Source organism: Leptonychotes weddellii, chromosome 6 (genome assembly GCF_054177405.1).
Source record: "Leptonychotes weddellii isolate Sample4059 chromosome 6, ASM5417740v2, whole genome shotgun sequence".
In the NCBI taxonomy this organism is placed as follows: Eukaryota; Metazoa; Chordata; class Mammalia; order Carnivora; family Phocidae; genus Leptonychotes; species Leptonychotes weddellii.
This window is the reverse complement of record NC_138374.1, coordinates 117396511-117414119: the sequence shown is the minus strand read 5'-3', so window position 1 is coordinate 117414119 and position 17609 is coordinate 117396511. Positions and strand designations below refer to the sequence as shown.

General features: G+C 34.1%; 1 protein-coding gene across 1 annotated transcript in view; it reads right to left on the bottom strand.

The window, feature by feature from the left end:
- KCNT2 (potassium sodium-activated channel subfamily T member 2) overlaps positions 1-17609 on the bottom strand; it is a 214330-nt gene that overhangs the window by 96438 nt on the left and 100283 nt on the right. The window contains exon 12 of the mRNA XM_081825152.1: positions 17165-17273. Within this exon, the coding sequence (XP_081681278.1) occupies positions 17165-17273 (109 nt within the window). The remainder of the gene's footprint in view (positions 1-17164; positions 17274-17609) is intronic.

Here is a 17609-nt window from a genome sequence, read left to right as displayed (position 1 = left end):
CCCAACCCCCACTCCAGCAACCCTGTTTGTTTCCTACAATTAAGAATTCCTCATATCAGTGAGATCATATGATACATGTCTTTCTCTGTTTGACTTATTTCACTCAACATAATACCCTCCAGTTCCATCCACATCGTTGCAAATGGCAAGATCTCATTCCTTTTGATGGCTGCATAATATTCCATTGTATATATATATACCACATCTTCTTTATCCATTCATCTGTCGATGGACATCTTGGCTCTTTCCACAGTTTGGCTATTGTGGACATTGCTGCTATAAACATCGGGGCGCACGTACCCCTTTGGATCCCTACTTTTGTATCTTTGGGGTAAATACCCAGTAGTGCAATTGCTGGATCATATGGTAGCTCTATTTTCAACTTTTTGAGGAACCTCCATACTGTTTTCCAGACACACTGGTCTTTTTAACATTGCTTTAAGCTTATTGCAGTATATGTATTGGGATTTTTCTATAAAATGGGTGTAATTTTCTCTGAATACAGGTATGTGACAACAAGAGAAGTTGCTTGCATGCCAGTTCAAATTGCTCTATATAAAAATGCTGTTAAAAGATTACAGCATGGCTATCTTAGTACCTTTTTTTTCTTTTCTTAAAACGTTAAATCTTTTCTATAAAGACCATAGCAGGGAAACAGTGTACTTTTTTTTTCAATTGCTAAATATAAAATGTTTGAAAATTTTAATTTTCTTTTATGTGTGCCATCTCAAAATATGGGGGAAATATAACAAATCAAAACTAATTTTTTGGGGCGCCTGGGTGGCTCAGTTGGTTGGGTGACTGCCTTCAGCTCAGGTCATGATCCTGGAGTCCCGGGATCGAGTCCCGCTTCGGGCTCCCTGCTCGGCGGGGAGTCTGCTTCTCCCTCTGACCCTCCTCCCTCTCATGCTCTCTGTCTCTCATTCTCTCTCTCTCAAATAAATAAATAAAATCTTAAAAAAAAAACAAACTAATTTTTTGTAGATAGCATTACATTTCTTTAACTGTTTCGATGCCAATGTGTGTTCTACAAAAGAGAATGGTTTCATAAATTAACTGATTTAAGAGTAGGTACCGGTGTTATACACTTTTTATAACAAAATAAAAATAAATTTTACATAGTGAAAAAAAGTGTTCTGAAAACAAAACAAAACAATAACAACAAAATATGAACAAAAACAGCATAAAACCTTATTCTACTGACAAATTCTTATTTTTTGTAAAGATGTACGGTGTTTTTATTTTTTTTTGAAAACTCATACTAATAACTTCTAGAAAATAAAATTTGATTTTACTTTTATATTTTCTATATGCATACAAGGATGCCACCAAACTACAGGTAAACTCAAGAGTAAGCATGGTATTACAAAGCACTGCCTTCAAGGATGTAAAATGTAATCATTAGTAGGAATCCACCTTTTTCACAGTATTATGTTTGTTGTCTTAAACACCTCTGTATTTTAATCACTGGATTTAGTTTTGCTGGTATATTTTGTTCTCTTCAATCCTGAATAATGTAGTTAAATATACAGGAAATGATCAGTTTCAGATTCACCAAAATTGACACAGATTACCAAATTAGTTGTTTTTATACTTATTTTATTATGAAACTAAATTATTTTCTCATCAGTAAGAATAAAGAGCACCTCGTCACAAGGATTTTTGATATAAAATCCATTCTTTGCTATGTAATAAAATAAAAAGATGTATTTCCACCATATATCTAGGTGGAAATTTCTGCCTTAGGAAAAGGATGTCATTTAGATTTATACTTGAAATGTTAAATAAAATAAAATTTACTTATTGATGCTTCATTTTAAAGAAGAATAGGTATTTATTACCTCATTATATTGATTAAAAGTAGATTTAAAACTCAAAGGTTTAAATCTAATTAAAATTAATACACTTTGTTTAATTCTATACATTTGTGTTTCCCCAATTTAATGTCTACTTGGTTGCACATAGTTGTTTATATTCTTTACAGGGTGCTTTACTGCAAACACACATGAATTGCACTAATTCATAATGGTCCCAAACTGTTACATTATTTAAAAATCAAATTATTGAAATGATATTACAATCTTGCTTTTACTATCAATGTCAGGAATCTACAGTTAGCACTGTAGACCAAAGAAATGATTTTGACAAATTGTAGGCTGTGTCACTGGAAACGTAATTATAATTTATGGGTGGAGAGGGTATATTAGAGTATACAGACGCTTGCAAAACAGGGGAGTTTATAAAAGAAACAGCTAACACAAAACTCTGACGAACATTTATTCTTGCTAGTTCGCTGACATAGAAGTATGGGTATCTTTATCTACGAAGAGAAGTATTCAAGATCTCTAGATAGAAGAAGTAATAAAACACAAGATTAAGATGCCTCAGTCTACTAGGAAGAGGTTTATTCATTCCTACTCTTGAACAGCAGAATTGCCCAGCTTTTTATGTCATCAGACATCAAAACAAATGAGTTCTAAGATTAAATCAAGATAGTGTATGCTAATCAATTTTCTACCACTAGATGGAACTGGAAAGCTGTTTGCCATTCTCAGGACAAGAAAAAATTGTTGTTGAAGTGGAGAAAATACAAAGATGCCATATTGCTTTCAAACATTATTAATAGTGAACTTAAACATGGAACAATCTTTTGAAAGGAATCGCTGTCATGAAGAAATGAAATAGAGTTCAACTGTTAAATCTGAAAGACTGACGGTATGTACTTGAAGGTGGTCAAAATTCACTATCCTTAAAGTTAGTCTTTCAAAAACTCCAATGTAATTTTCAAAGTGTTCACTTAATTCAAGACCCTGCCTAATTATCACACACCAAAAATTCTGTAAAGATTTTTCATCTACATTTTTTTAAAGATTTATTTATTTTATTTGAGAGAGAGAGTGAGAGTGACAGAGAGAGACCGGGGGTGGGGGGAGTGAAGGGGCAGCGGACAGAGTCCACGCTGACTCAGCACTGAGCACGGAGCCTGATGCAGGGGCTTGATCCCACAGCCCCGCGACCCTGAGATCATGACCTGAGCTGAAACCAAGAGTGGGACGCTTAACCAACTTCACCTCCCAGATAACCCAAGATTGTTCATCTACTTTTTAAATTGTCAGGTGAAAAAGAAAATTCCTCTGTCATAATGAATGTCATTCTGTCTTTAAGTCCACTACTAAGTAAATCATAGCCTACTGATTTTAAACTGTTCTACTTCAGCATTAATCAATAAAAATCCATAACTAAAATGTACTTGCCTCTTTCTCTCTCAGAACACAGCCTGCTTGCTTACCGAAGACCATACATTTAGCTTTAGTTCAAGTGCTTTGTGCCCTTATACATTTATATAGCACCACTCTATCTATCCCTTTAGTTTAGAACGCCACTGTGAATTTCCCAGGAAAATTATATACCATAAGTATTAATATTTTGGAAGATAGGAGTTATAGAAGCTCCTATTATTGTTATTTACATTTTATCATTGAGTATTTTTTTTGCCCTTCTAAAATTATTTGTAACTAGGAGATTTGTTTACTGTCTCCCCATGTTGTCATTTAATTTATTCTCAAGGTATGCAAGCTAATCCTACCATAGACAAAAGGCATTTTACTAATAAAATAAATCTACTAGGTGAAATTTATAATATGTTCCAAATCAGGCCATGTTTACATTGTGTCCTGCCCTGTATTGAGTACTGGTCTTTTGTGGTCAGAATGCATTCATGTTTTGCATGTCCCAAACTCCTAACACAGTGCCTTATACTGTGTGGATGCATGTGATTATTATTTATGAAATTAATTAACAGCCCAAACATAACATTATTTTAACTCTACTTAGTGCTATTTTTAGCATATTATTTCATCCAAACCTTAAATTTTGACACCCACAAAAAAGCTTCCAAATCTTCAGCTTAATGCAGTTTTGAGTATTTCTTAATGACAATGTTACCAAGATTTATTACTATGTATCATTGTAGGCATTATCTATGGACTGCCTTCTCTGAAGTATGAGAGGAAAGAATTATCTCACAACAGACTGCCCATAGGGGCTGTTCATATAATCATACTGCCATTTTTAATTCATCTTTGGAATTCCTCTTTCAGAGTTGTTCTGTAACTCCAATGTCCTCAGAGCAAGGTTTGTAAAGTAAATATGTGCATCAGGCCAGACGTGAGACAATGGGGAGTGTTCAGGCTTGTGGTGAGCTGGCTGTTACATGTCTGAAAAAGGCAAATTCAAAGAAAACAATTCAAAAGAAAACATATTTACATCAGGCTGGTAGCCAAGTAAAACTTATCTACTAGCATACTTTGGTCCATAGGTTGTTAGGTTTGCAACCTCAGATCTACTAGTTACTTTGAAAGTGAGTTAAATGAAGAAACAGGCAGACATTCTGTTGCGGAGGTAGTACGGTTCCAAGATTTTTATCTGGTTCGTTCCGTGGTGTGGCAGTGGAGATTGTTCATACAAGTTCAGTCTCGATTGAGGCTAACTTTCTTGCTCTGCGTTATCCATATTCCTTCATACTTCTCTTTACGATTAAACTTGTTAAATGGATACTCTTGTCTAAAGTTAAGAATCCTAGTCAATACTGAGGTTTTTTCCCCCCTTTGAACAAGTTTTAAGAAATTTTTCTTCACCATTATTGTTGTGTAAGTTGGCAAGGCTATGCATCTAGGTATAATTCTTTTTCATTCATTATCATTTACAAGCAAGAGACCCTGTCAATTTAAAGATTTGAATCTCCCTTATTCTGTTTTAATTTCTTATATTCTATTTTCTCTATGTTCTCTGGAAGTCCCACTAAATCAGACATTATTTCTCTTGGATTGATCTCCTGTATTGCAAATCTTTTTCTTACACATTCTATCTCTGTACTTTTATCTGAAATCCTCAGGATTTCTATGATATTATCTTTCAAAACTTTTTTTGAAAAATCTTTATTGAGGTATAATTGACATATAACATTATACTAGATTTAGGTATATAACATAATGATTTTATATGTGTATATATTGCACAATGATCACCACAAAAAGTCTGGTATCCATCCTCATACATAGTTATGTTTATTTACCTTGGGATGAGGACTTCTAATATCTACTTTCTCAGCAATTTTCAAATATGCAATACAGTATTATTAACTATAGTCACCATGCTGTATATTACATACCCATGACATTTATCTTATAACTGTAAGTTTGTATCTTTGACCCCTTTCACCCATTTGCCCACCCCATGTCCTCCACCATGACAACTACCAATCTGTTCTCTGTATCTATGAGCTTGGCATTCTGTTTTGTTTTGTCTTGTTTTGTTGAAATTCCATGTATAAGTGAGATCATATGATATTTGCCTTCTTCTGTCTGATTTATTCCACTTAGGGTAATGCCCTAAGGTCCACCCTTGCTGCAAATGGCAAGATTTCATTCTTTCTTATGGCTGAATAGTATTCCATTGTTTGTGTGTGTGTGTGTGTGTGTGTACATACTACAACTTATTTATCCATTCATCTATTGATGGACACTTATGTTGTTTCCATATCCTGGCTATTGTAAATAATGCTGCAGTGAACATGGGGATAAGGATATCATTTCAAGTTAGTGTTTTCGTTTTCTTCAAATAAGTACCCAGAAGTGGCTGGATCATACAGTAGTTCTATTTTTAATTTTTTTAGGGACTTGTATACGGTTTTTCATAGTGGCTACACCAATTTATATTACCACCTTCAGTATACAGGATTCCCTTTTCTCCACATCCTCTCCAACACTTGTGATTTCTTGTCTTTTTGATAATAGCCATTGTAACAGGTGTGAGGTGGAATCTCATTGTGGTTAATTTTTATTTCCTTGATGATTAGTGATAGTGAGCACCCTTTCATACCTGTTGACCATCTATATGTCTTTGAAAAATACCTGTTCAGATCCTCTGCTAATATTTTAATCAGGGTTCTTTTTTCTTTTCTTTCTTTCTTTTTTTTTTTTTCTATTGAGTTGTAGGAGTTTATTGAATTTTATTAAATTTTAATTTCAGCATTCTGTCAATTTCAAAAGATCTTTTTTACTTTCTATTTCTCCACCATAACTCCTGTTCTTCCTAAATCTAGAATAATAATTATAATAATTTTAAGCTATTCTAGATTTGTGTATTTATTTATTACGGCTTTTTTCTTATTATTAAAGAGAAGATAAGATCCTTCAGAAATATAACCAACAGAAATCTAAGTTAAAGATTCTGAAAATTTAAAATTCTACAAATAAAAAAATATCCTCAGTACTTTATTCCTTTGAATAGCCATCATTACCCTTTTATAATTCTTTAATATTCTTCTAAACTATTATTTATACTTCTCTAACAAAAATACATTTAAAATATTTACTCATTTACTAAGGGTCTCCTTGCTTCAAAAAATATATTTGATCCTATTTTCAAATGTGTTTTTTTTTTTTTTTTACTAGTGAGTATAAAACCAATCTTCCCTATAGATCCAAAACAATTCCAGTGAGAATAGAGATAGTTGTTTCCATCTGGCTGGATTTATTTCCCTCATTTCATGCTGCATGCTGATAGTCAGCAAATGGCAAGAGCCATATTTCAAAATTCTGAATATGAGATATAGGGATATTAAATGGATCCCTTTGTCTGTAAATGTTTTGTTTAGTGGCAGGTTACACCTTATGGTGAGTAAGAAGGGATCACGCTATTTTGTCTGGAGCCACCAAATGCCCAGTTATAGAATACTGACCCCCAACTCCAAACTATCTACCAGCATACAATTCAGACATTTTCTTCTAATTTGTTTAGGAAAAATCAGATTTTTCCCAGTGGTAAATGTCTGACTAACATTAACTTCAGGGGAATGGTACTGTGGTAGATGGAACAGGGGTAACTTGTTTAGTATTCAGAAATTCAATTAAAATTTGACTTCTTTTTCTAGCAATCTTACAGCCCAAAGCTTCACTGGGGGATGCCATTTTGTCCTGCTGCATCACCCTCTAGACATCCTGGGAGGGCATTTTAACAGGAAACATTCCTTTTTCCATCTCCCAGAAATTGATTGAAATCTCTTATGCCTTTCACTTCTTTTTTATTAATGAAAGCTTATCATTTTTTCTCTGTCATCATTTCAATGGAGTCTCATGAAGGAGAGCAGATAAAGGCATGGTTCATAAACTAGTTTGAAGCAAGGGCTTCAGTGAATCATCTTTAGTGCACTCTTTACTTCATTTATTTAACTAATATTTGTTGAGCATCCATGCTGTGAAGGTGTGAGTACAACAAGTTTTCTACCTTGAATGAAATTACAGCTTACTAAGCAAGAAAAAATAAATACATTAAAAGAAAAAGCAAAAAAACAAAAACAGAGGTGCCTGGGTGGCTCTGGGTGGATGTTTGTTAAGCGTCCAATTCTTGGTTTCAGCTTAGGTCATGATCTTGAGGTCGTGGGACTGAACCCCCATGTCAGGGCTGAGCATGGAGTCTGCTTGAGATTCTCTCTCCTCTCCCTCCCCACTCCGCCTCTCCCCCCCACTCGCGCACACACTCTCTCTCTAAAATAAATAAATAAAATCTTTAAAAAATACATACTTTGGCAGAATATATTAAAATTCTATACAAGTTCATAGAAATCACATTAAATTGGGGAGTTTAAAAATATTCATGAGGAGATAGAATTTTTGATTTAGCAAAATCCTCTAGAAAGCCAGAAGAAATGAATTCAAGGCAATGGGAACAACATTTTTAAAAAAGATGTGGAAACCACAAAGTATATTTAGGATCATGTTATTTGGAGGACACGATATATATATAAGAGAATCATGGGAGATGAAGATATAAAAATAAATTAGGACTAGAGTGTAGAGGGCCTTAAATTAAATGGACATATTTGAATCTGATTTGATAATGAATGATGAGCTATTTAAGGCTTTTCAAACAGAGGATTGACAGACGAAAGCAATATCCAGATATCTCAAACTATGTTTAATAAAATACTGTTCCAGTTGATCTTTTAATAGGTGGGCTTAGGAAAACATTTCTCAGGTAATCAAACAGATTTTAGAGACACCAAATAAAATGCTCTTCCATGGAGATTTTCAGTACATATTACTTATATAAAAGAAAAATAAAAGTAACCTTCAGAGGTGCATCATTTCCCTCTTTTGTGATTACCTCCATTCAGACCTCCAGTCTTGTAGTCCTTTTTCAAAAATGTTTTGTCATGGGAGAAATGGAAAAAGCACCATTGGGGTATACAGACAACACCATCTCTCTCAATTTCCATGGTCAAAGAAGCAGGTTTCCACAGAACCAGCAGAACTGTTTGATAGTGGAAACAATTATAACTTATAGATGTGTTTCAATAAAACCTATGGTGTCCCCCAGTTCTACAGCTGTTATGGATGAATTTTATCCCCTCCCAAAACCATATGTTGAAGTCCTAACCCCTAGCACTTCAGAATGTGACTGTATTTGGAGACAGAAACTTTAAAAAAGTGATTAAGTTGGGGGCGTCTGGGTGGCTCAGTTGGGGGAACATCTGACTCTTGGTTTTGGCTCAGGTCATGATCTCAGGGTTGTGAGATCAAGCCCCACATCCGGTTTCATGCTCAGCACGAGTCTGCTTGAGATTCTCTCTCTCCTGCTCCCTCTGCCCCTCTCTTCTCTCTCTCTCTCAAATAAATAAATAAATCTTAAAAAAAAAAAAAGTGAAGTTGAAACAAGGCTGTTAGTGTGAGCCCTAGTCCAATCTGTTGTCTTCATAAGAGACAGGAGAGACATAGGAAAGATCATGTGAGGACAGAAACAGAAGATGGCCATCTGCAAGCTAGGATAGAGGCCTCAGGAGAAACCAAACCTGCCAATACCTTGACACTGGGCTTCCAACCTCCAGGACTGTGAGAAATTAAATTTTTATTATTTAAACCACCCAGTTTCTTTGTTATGGCAGCCCTAGCAAACTAATATAATGGCCAGGAAAATCTAAGCCCTTTACAGCAGGGTAGTGTGAGGTGGGAAATTTTAGAAGAAAAAGTATGAATTATTATGTAGTTTATAGATGCAGTGAAATTCATACTCTGTAGTGGAAAAGAAGAGAAGGATATGGGAAGGAAATATGTAAAAGCCCTTTTTATAACCTTCCTTTTTTTCTGGAAGTCCGAGCAGCAGTAAGTTACCAGGTTACTAATGGTGTGAGGCATTAGGGATGGGAAAGAGATTTGAAGTATGGTGGGAGGGAAAAAAAAAAAAGCCTGTTAATATTCTCAACTCTGACTGAAAGCACTGAAAAGCATATACATCTATCTATTAATGGAAATAGAGGCTCAGATTTAGGAAAGTTTTATCAAATAAAGTTCAAAATTTATACTACAAGTGACAATTACTCGAAATGGAGCAATCAAACATTAGAACTGAAAAAAAACAATTATGTTTTACTCTAAAGGAAAACCAAGTGCCTCTCATTCTCGTGGACACTTTTATTTTTACTTTTAGCTTCATATGGGAAGAGAGTGACTGGATTAGATCTGCCAGATGACAAAATGTAATCTTCTGTCACAGTTTTGGAATGGAAAACTTCCAAGAGAACTAAAGGTAATTCACTTGAGCTTGCCCTGCCACCCCACACACATTTTTTTTTTCCATTTTCCTTTCTTTCAGTCAAGGGGGTAATTATAATCTGTTACTTTTTTTTTTTTAGAGAGAGAGCGCACAAGTGCAGAGGGGAGAGGGAGACGGACAGAGAGTCTGAAGTGGGCTCTGCCTTGAGCACAAAGTCACACACTGGGCTCCATCTCATAAACCTGACATCACGACCTGAGCTAAAACCAACAGCCCAGCACTTAACCCACTGCATCACCCAGGCGCCCCTAATCTGTTACTTTTAAGAAACTTTCTCTTCCTTTCTCATGGCAACTGATTCCCTGGGCCCTCTGTGACCAGCTCAGTATTATAAAGGAGAAAAACTCTCCAACCCTTCTCATCTCTACCTCTGTCCATGCTTCCCTCCCTTGTTTTGGTCTTTTTTCTGGAGATGGTAAAAGACATTCGATTTTCCTTTTCCCTCATCATAGTGTTTAAAACAGGGACTCCCCGGATGTTGGAATATAATAGACAAGGGAAGTCTCATGGTTAATTTTCATCTGAGATCAGAGAAACAATGAAGCCTTCCACATGGTCTAGCACAGATCCCTATAGTTCTGCTTAGGTTCAAAGATACAACAAAATGGGCGCCTGGCTGGCACAGGAGGTAGAGCATGACACTCTTGATTTTACGGTCATGAGTTCCAGCCCCACACCTTGGGGTGAAGAACTTACTTTACAAAAAAAAGATATAACAAAATATTGTCGTATCTTGCTGTTTGTTTTCTCCAGATATACTTTTTTCCTGATGATTTTGTTTGGAGAATTCCTCCAGTCAAAATACTATTTAAAATATTTAAGTCACTCTCAAATAAAGCTGACTAAACTGTTTAAAAATAAATATTTAATTCCTCAGGCTTTCCTTGTCTTTCACCACCTTGGCATCTGGAAGAGTACTGGTCAGTTATTTTGTAGGATGTTCTCAATACTGGTGTGTCTAGGTGTTTCCTCATAATCAGAAAATATTGTCAAGAATACCAAAGAAATTATGTCATGTACTTCTTTTTTTTTTTTTGTCATGTACTGCTTAGCACATCATAGGGATTACATGATGTTGAGATCTCTTTTTATTGGTGATGTTTTCCTTTGTCTCTTGATTAAGACCGTGTCTGTCAGGTTACTTCACTATAAAATTATAATTTTTCCTTTCATAGTTATTAAATATTATAGACAGACATGTTGAGACCACACAATGATCCTGGCTCTCCTTAAACATTCACCTGCTAATACTAGCACCCCTTGGAGGATCGTGTCTACGACAATTGCTTGCCTAATGATGACTTCCTATTTCTCTCTTTCCTTCCACATTATTAGTTGGAATTCTTTGGTAAGAAAGAGCTAGGCTTCTTCCCCACTTATTTATTTATTCATTGCTTACTTACATCAGTGTATTTACTTGATTTTATATTAAAATTGAATGTTATCATTATTTATTTTGTTTCTCAAATTGTCCCATCTTAGCTTGTTAGGAACTCCTTCAGGTTATTTATTGTGTCATTTTGACAAAACCCCACTCTTCAGAGCAACTCCTTACTTTCTGGCACCACGAGATTTTTCCAGACTCTTCTTACACATTCCCTGCCTGTATCCTGGATTCACCCAATACCCCAAGGAGCCCTGGATGTTTTTATTAGAGAATTGTGTTTAGTAACCAAGATGTGAGCATTAAATGTGCTAAGTGCTACTGAGCTGTCATTGCTCTCTCAGTAAACAGAGCTAGGAATTATATTTGTATATACTTACAGGCCCATACAGACACAGATCTAAATTTGTGTCTATCTTTGATATATATGCATTAAAAGTCATGAGTTTATACTGATTTCCAATCTTACCCACAGGAACTCTCACCGATTGGAGGAGGCTTAGGAGAAATAACAACTAAATGCAATGCAGGATCTTGGAGAAGATCCTTGAACAAAAAAGGGATATTAATGATAAAACTGGTGAAATTCATTTAGGCCAATAATTTAGTCAATTGTGTTGTACCAATGTTAATTTGTCATTTTGATAACTGTGCTATGATACTGTAAGATATAAACATTAAGGGAAGTTTATATGGGAAGGGTATGTAGGAGCTCCCTGTATTATTTTTGTAAATTTTCTGTGAGTCTAAATTTGGTTCAAATAAAAAGACTAAAAAATAAGCCATTAAAAATGTAATGTGTTATCCATCATTTCCCAACCTTACTTGAGTACATAATTTTACTTTTCAGGAAAATTATTAACTTCCATCCAAAAGCATTATTAATTGTGCCTTGGAACACAAATTTGGCAATGATATGAAATAATAGAACCACTATTTATATACCACACAAAAAAATTAATTACAGTGCATTTGACTTAATGTGTTTCTACTATGGTTGAAGATTTCCCAAAACTATTAAGCAACCTCTGGTGAAACAGTTATTTGAGAAAACCTAAATTTCACTTAAATTTAAATGTACACAATTATAATGGTCATGATAAAAATTTGAACAAGACTATCTCTCTACAATTTTACAAACACTTTGCATGTGGTTAGAGGTATGATAAAATTTTGCAAGCTAAGGAAATAACCACAAATGAAGGTGTTCTTCTATTTTAAAAGAGACCAATTACATTGAAAACAACAGACAAAACTTAATAGTGTTAAATTTTCATTTTACAAAAAGCACTGCAGCAATACCCAAATCTGCAGTTTCCAGATCCCATTGATGAAAATAACACACTCACCCTGGTAACTTAATGGAGGGCTTCTTATGAAATAACCACCCCTGAGGAACATATTTACAAAACTGCAACTTTTTGAAATTGATTTTACTAAAATATAAAAGCAACTTTGCTTTCCCCTTACTTCTAATATGTATTTATGGAATGTAGCATTAGAATTCTTACATCTTTTCACTCATCCAAAATACTTAAGATACATATTTATATCATATACGAATTGATTTCTATTTGAAGCCTCCTTTTTTGTGGCCATGTAAATCAAAAGAAAATTATTACAATATATTGTAATAATATATTGTGAAATCTGAAACTGCCAGCAACTGTTACCTGCTTACATTTATATAACTTAACCATTTTCTCTGATATCTGTCTTTATCTTTATGTCTTCTACATTTTAAAAATAATTTTACTGCATTTAATAATTTTCTTATTTAAATTATTTTTTATTTCAAACTTTGAAAAGGTCACTGAAAACTTGTATCCTTTTTTTTTTTTAAGATTTCATTTATTTATTTGTCAGAGAGAGTGAGCACACAAGCAGGGGGCAGTGGCACACAGAGGGAGAAGCAGGCTCCCTGCTGATTAAGGAACCTGATGTGAGACTCGATCCCAGGACCCTGAGATCATGACCTGAGCCGAAGGCAGACGTTAACCAACTGAGGCATCTCAAAACTTGTATCTTTTAAGAAGACAAAATAATTTTATACCTCCTATAACTCTACTTGGCTTTCTCCTATGAAATCTTCCATGACTAAATAATATACTGCTGGAGAGTAAAATGCCTGACATTGTACATACTTGAGTCATCCTTTCCAAAATATATTTAATCCTAATCTCTGTAATACTTAAGACAGTGATTCGAAAGATTGGTCATGGCGAGATATATACCTTCACTGTTTATTGCTTGGAAGCATTCTGGTATATATTTGTTCATTCATGTCATTCTTTGTTCCAAAAAATATCCAAATGAAGTTACGAACATATTCTAATTTAAATATAAATCACATGTGTGCATGGCCTGAGTCTTCTCCATCACAAATACATATATGGTGGGTGACCTGCATTTGTCTTTAAAGCATCTCTCCTCCACCCTCAAAGTGTCTCTGACAGCAAATTTAAAAAAATGATTTTGATGCATATAGAATCTGACTCACTTGATACACATAAATAGAGCCAATGAGAGAACTAAAGAGTACCTACCTACTATGGTCTGGTATGGTTGTACATAATCCTCAAAACCAACCTGTGAAGTGACTTCATCCACTTTCATGGTTTCAAGTGTTCCATATGCAGATGACAGCCAAATTTCTATCATCAGTGTAGCTAAGCTCCAGACTGTATATTAGACATAATTTTGGGAGTCTAACAAGTACCTTAAATTATGTTCAAAATAAAAATTCTGATCTTCCCCGGTCTTCTTCATTGTGGTAAATCACCATTATATTCTTCTGGTAACTCTGTCCAAAAATTTGCAGTCATGCTAGACTCTTCTTCTGTTCCACCCCACATCTAATCAACAATTCCTGACAACAAAACCTTCAAAATACATCTAGAATCTGAGCACTTCTAATCACTTCCATTCTTGTGCCTCTGCCCAAGACAAGGCTTAACTTCTCTGGTTTAGATTAGTCCCATAATCTCTTAATTGCTTTTGCTCAACCAAGAAGCCAATGTGTTTGTTACTCTTATTCAAACGTTATCCCTCTTCAGCTCAGAATCTTTCAATGATTTTTCATTTGAAAGTGATGGGCACCGCCCTTCTAATGGCCTAGAAGACCATTGTTTCCCTGTCAGATCTCAGCTTTTACTCCCTTTCTCGTCCTTCCATTCTAGCTACACTGGCCTATCTGCCGTTTCTCAGATCATCAGATGTGTGTCCATCTGAGATATATTTTACTTATTTATTTTTGATCTGTCTCCCCAATTGTAATAAAAGCTTCAGGACAGCTGGAATTTTTCTATTGGTTTCCTTGTTGAAACCACAACACCTGGAATGGTTTTGTCATGGGGTAAGCATTAAATAAATAATTGTCAAATAAATGAATAAAGTAATGGATGAGAAAATTATTATCTCAAATTTTCCATATAAAATGATTGAGAATGAAATGGAATATGTAGCTGGCTCAGTGTTAGTTAACTTTGCCAGTTAGTGAGTGAACCATTTCGAGCTGCCAGAATGGGTGGTCTTTTATCTCTGTCACATTTCCTCCCTAAATTTATAAGCCCCATTTACAGCATGAACACTACCAAACAGAGGGAATTTTAGTTGTGATTAGGTTATGCAGTTCCCAGAAAGTCCAATTTTAGTTGTTACTTTAATGAGAGAATTTTCTGAATCACGTATTTTATAATAATATGTTTGGTTTTGGCTCACTGATAATACATTAAAATTCAGGTAAAGGGCCAACTATCAAAAAGTATTAATAATTAACAACTATACTACAGATATACTAATATTTTTTAATAGTGCCAAGTTGGCAATCATCAGATTTGAGCTCTCTCTCTAATAAGAAACAATGACCTTATTTCACATATAAAACTTAGGCTTTCATAATTATTTGCATGAATCAATATACCCCCAGATAAGATCCTTTGATTTATCTTTTATTCTTATGATACATAATCTAATTATCATAAAAGAGTAAACATATAATTTTAAATAAATATGTGTGTATATATGTATATATACATAGGTGTGTATACAGATTTTTTTAACTTAGATTACTTACATTGCTAACAGACATAGCTAGAATCAAGTTCATATTCTAATATGCAAAATATAATTGTATCTTAAGAAGTTAAAAGGCAATGGTTGGACTTCATGGAAAGTTTTAAATAGTCCCAGCTGGCAATACTTTGCCCCTTTGCCATTCCCCTTCTTCCTACTTAGAAGGAGAATAGCCTAAAGCAAAGCAGGTGTTTTGTGATTACAAGGAGAGCATCTTGAGGATTATGTTCTACAGCTAAAAATGTTAGAATTAAAAAAAAAAAAATGGAATGAACTAGGTGTACTGTTGAGTCAGACATGTTGCTCTAGATGCTGTGCCCCAGATTTTGGATTTATAAAATGGAGTGATGAAAGGATTCAGGAGTTAGATAGTGGTGATATTTCCACAAGTCTGTGAATATGCCAAGGAACATTAAATCATATGCTATAGATGGGTGATTTGTATGGTATATGAATTATGGCTCAATAAAGTTATTCTGGTGCACTGCAGCATTTATTGTGACACTTAGTTGTGAAGTAATTTTGCTGGTCAATCTTATCCATGGAAAATCCTTAATTATGTGGTAATAATGTCTTCAAAAACATTACCTTCTCTTTTAGTAAGGCAAAATTCATTAAAGTATGTTGGGAAAAGTCATATTTTAAGGATTGTTGAAATGTTTTTTGAACTTAATATCAAGTGCAAGTTGTTCACTAGGGCAATATTGTATGCCAATAAGTAATATTTACTAGGACTTGAACACTGCAATTTAACCAGTATAATTAATGATGTATGTTAGTGTTGATGAGCCTCATTTTTATCATTTCTACAACAATAAAACGAGACTAGATATTCAGTTCTAAAGTTGTATGCCTATGACAAAGAGGGTATGGCAAAATAATGAACCCTTGTGAAGAGTTCTATGAATGTTCCATTAATTGGCGTTAACGTCATTTTGAGTATTTTACTTAATTTCATCAAAATGCTGCATATTTTCTCCAAAGAAAAACAATTTATTCATAATCCTTTTACATCTTTTCCATTGCACAAATTAAAGTTTTGTAAATGCATAGAATAGAAATATTTTCATTGAGAACCTTAAGAAAATTACTCCTCAGAAAATTTTACTATCTCAATAGAGCAGAGACATAATTAAAAGTAAGGGAGTAAAATCTACCTGAAAATACTGTAGGGTATTTTCTACTTTCTAATTAGCAACCTACTCCATCTAGTACTAAATCCCAAAAAATAAAAAAAAAAACAAATCCCCAAAAAGAATTTTCCTTCTTCTTGATTTGACACTTCACTTAAAAAACTATCAATTAACTTACTAAATTTAAATAATCATATCCACAACCACCACAGTAAAATTTACTTAGAAAATCAACATTTTGTCTAAAATACCAAATAAGGACTAGGAAAAGGTATGAAATGTAATGTAAGATTTGTCTCTTCAAATAAGGTGGGGATTGTGTTCACTGATTATATTTTCCTTGATCATCCAAGTCAAATACAAACTCTCTCATAGAACACAATGGTCTGATGATATAACTTTCCCTCATCTACCTTGAAATGAATATAAAAAAGTGATTTCTTTTATACTACTTGCTAATTTTATAATAATTGTAAAATTTTAATTTTGAGGTCAAACATATACATATAGCTTTGAAATAAAAACTTACCTCAGGAATAGAAAAAATGGTTTTAAGATCTCATACTAATGATTGTCATCATCCTGTTATTTAAAGTTTTATTTGCTAAGTATCTTGAAAATAGAAACAGTGCCCTAATCCTAGACCTAACAAATGATGTAGACACTTAGAATTTAGGATGAAACAAATTATCTCAGGATTAGTTAGAAAAGACAGCAAATAACTGACAATTTTTTATATGTCTTAGACCACCCACCCCCGCCCCTTAACCGGTATTTGTCTGTCCATCTATATATCTATCCATCTGTCTGTCAGATGAAGATAACTCACACAAATACAAGTATAGGTACATATCTAGCTGTATACCTTGGCTTACTGTACTTCTAAATCACATAACTGCATTTATATTATTTTTTAAAAATAATTTAAAAATGCATTATCGTAAAGAAAACATATACTTACTGCCCTCTAGAGGTATGAACCAGTAGTGTAATAAGTGTAGATGTTGCCGGGCATATACAGTTTAAAGCTAACATGGCGTATTTAAACTCTTCTTCACAAACAACATGATCTGTTTGAAATAAAATAGGTAAATTAGAATAATTTACCATGGGAGAGTACTATTTTAAAATAATATGAAAAATAAAACAGCAAATAAAATTACAGAGGTTTCCACATAAACACACTTGTCTTTGAGATGTTTTTACATGTGCAATTTTCCCCAGGAAAAATGTTTCATAAGAGAGTACTAGATTATGAGTTAAGTGACCAAGAGGGAAGGGGATCTTAGCCACAATTCTGTCTTTAATGAAATTGGCAGCCTTTGGCAAAATGTTTAATTTTCCTATGCTTCATCTTTACAAGGAGGTGAGAGGTAGATTGGAGGAGCAGTCTGGAAAATAAATCA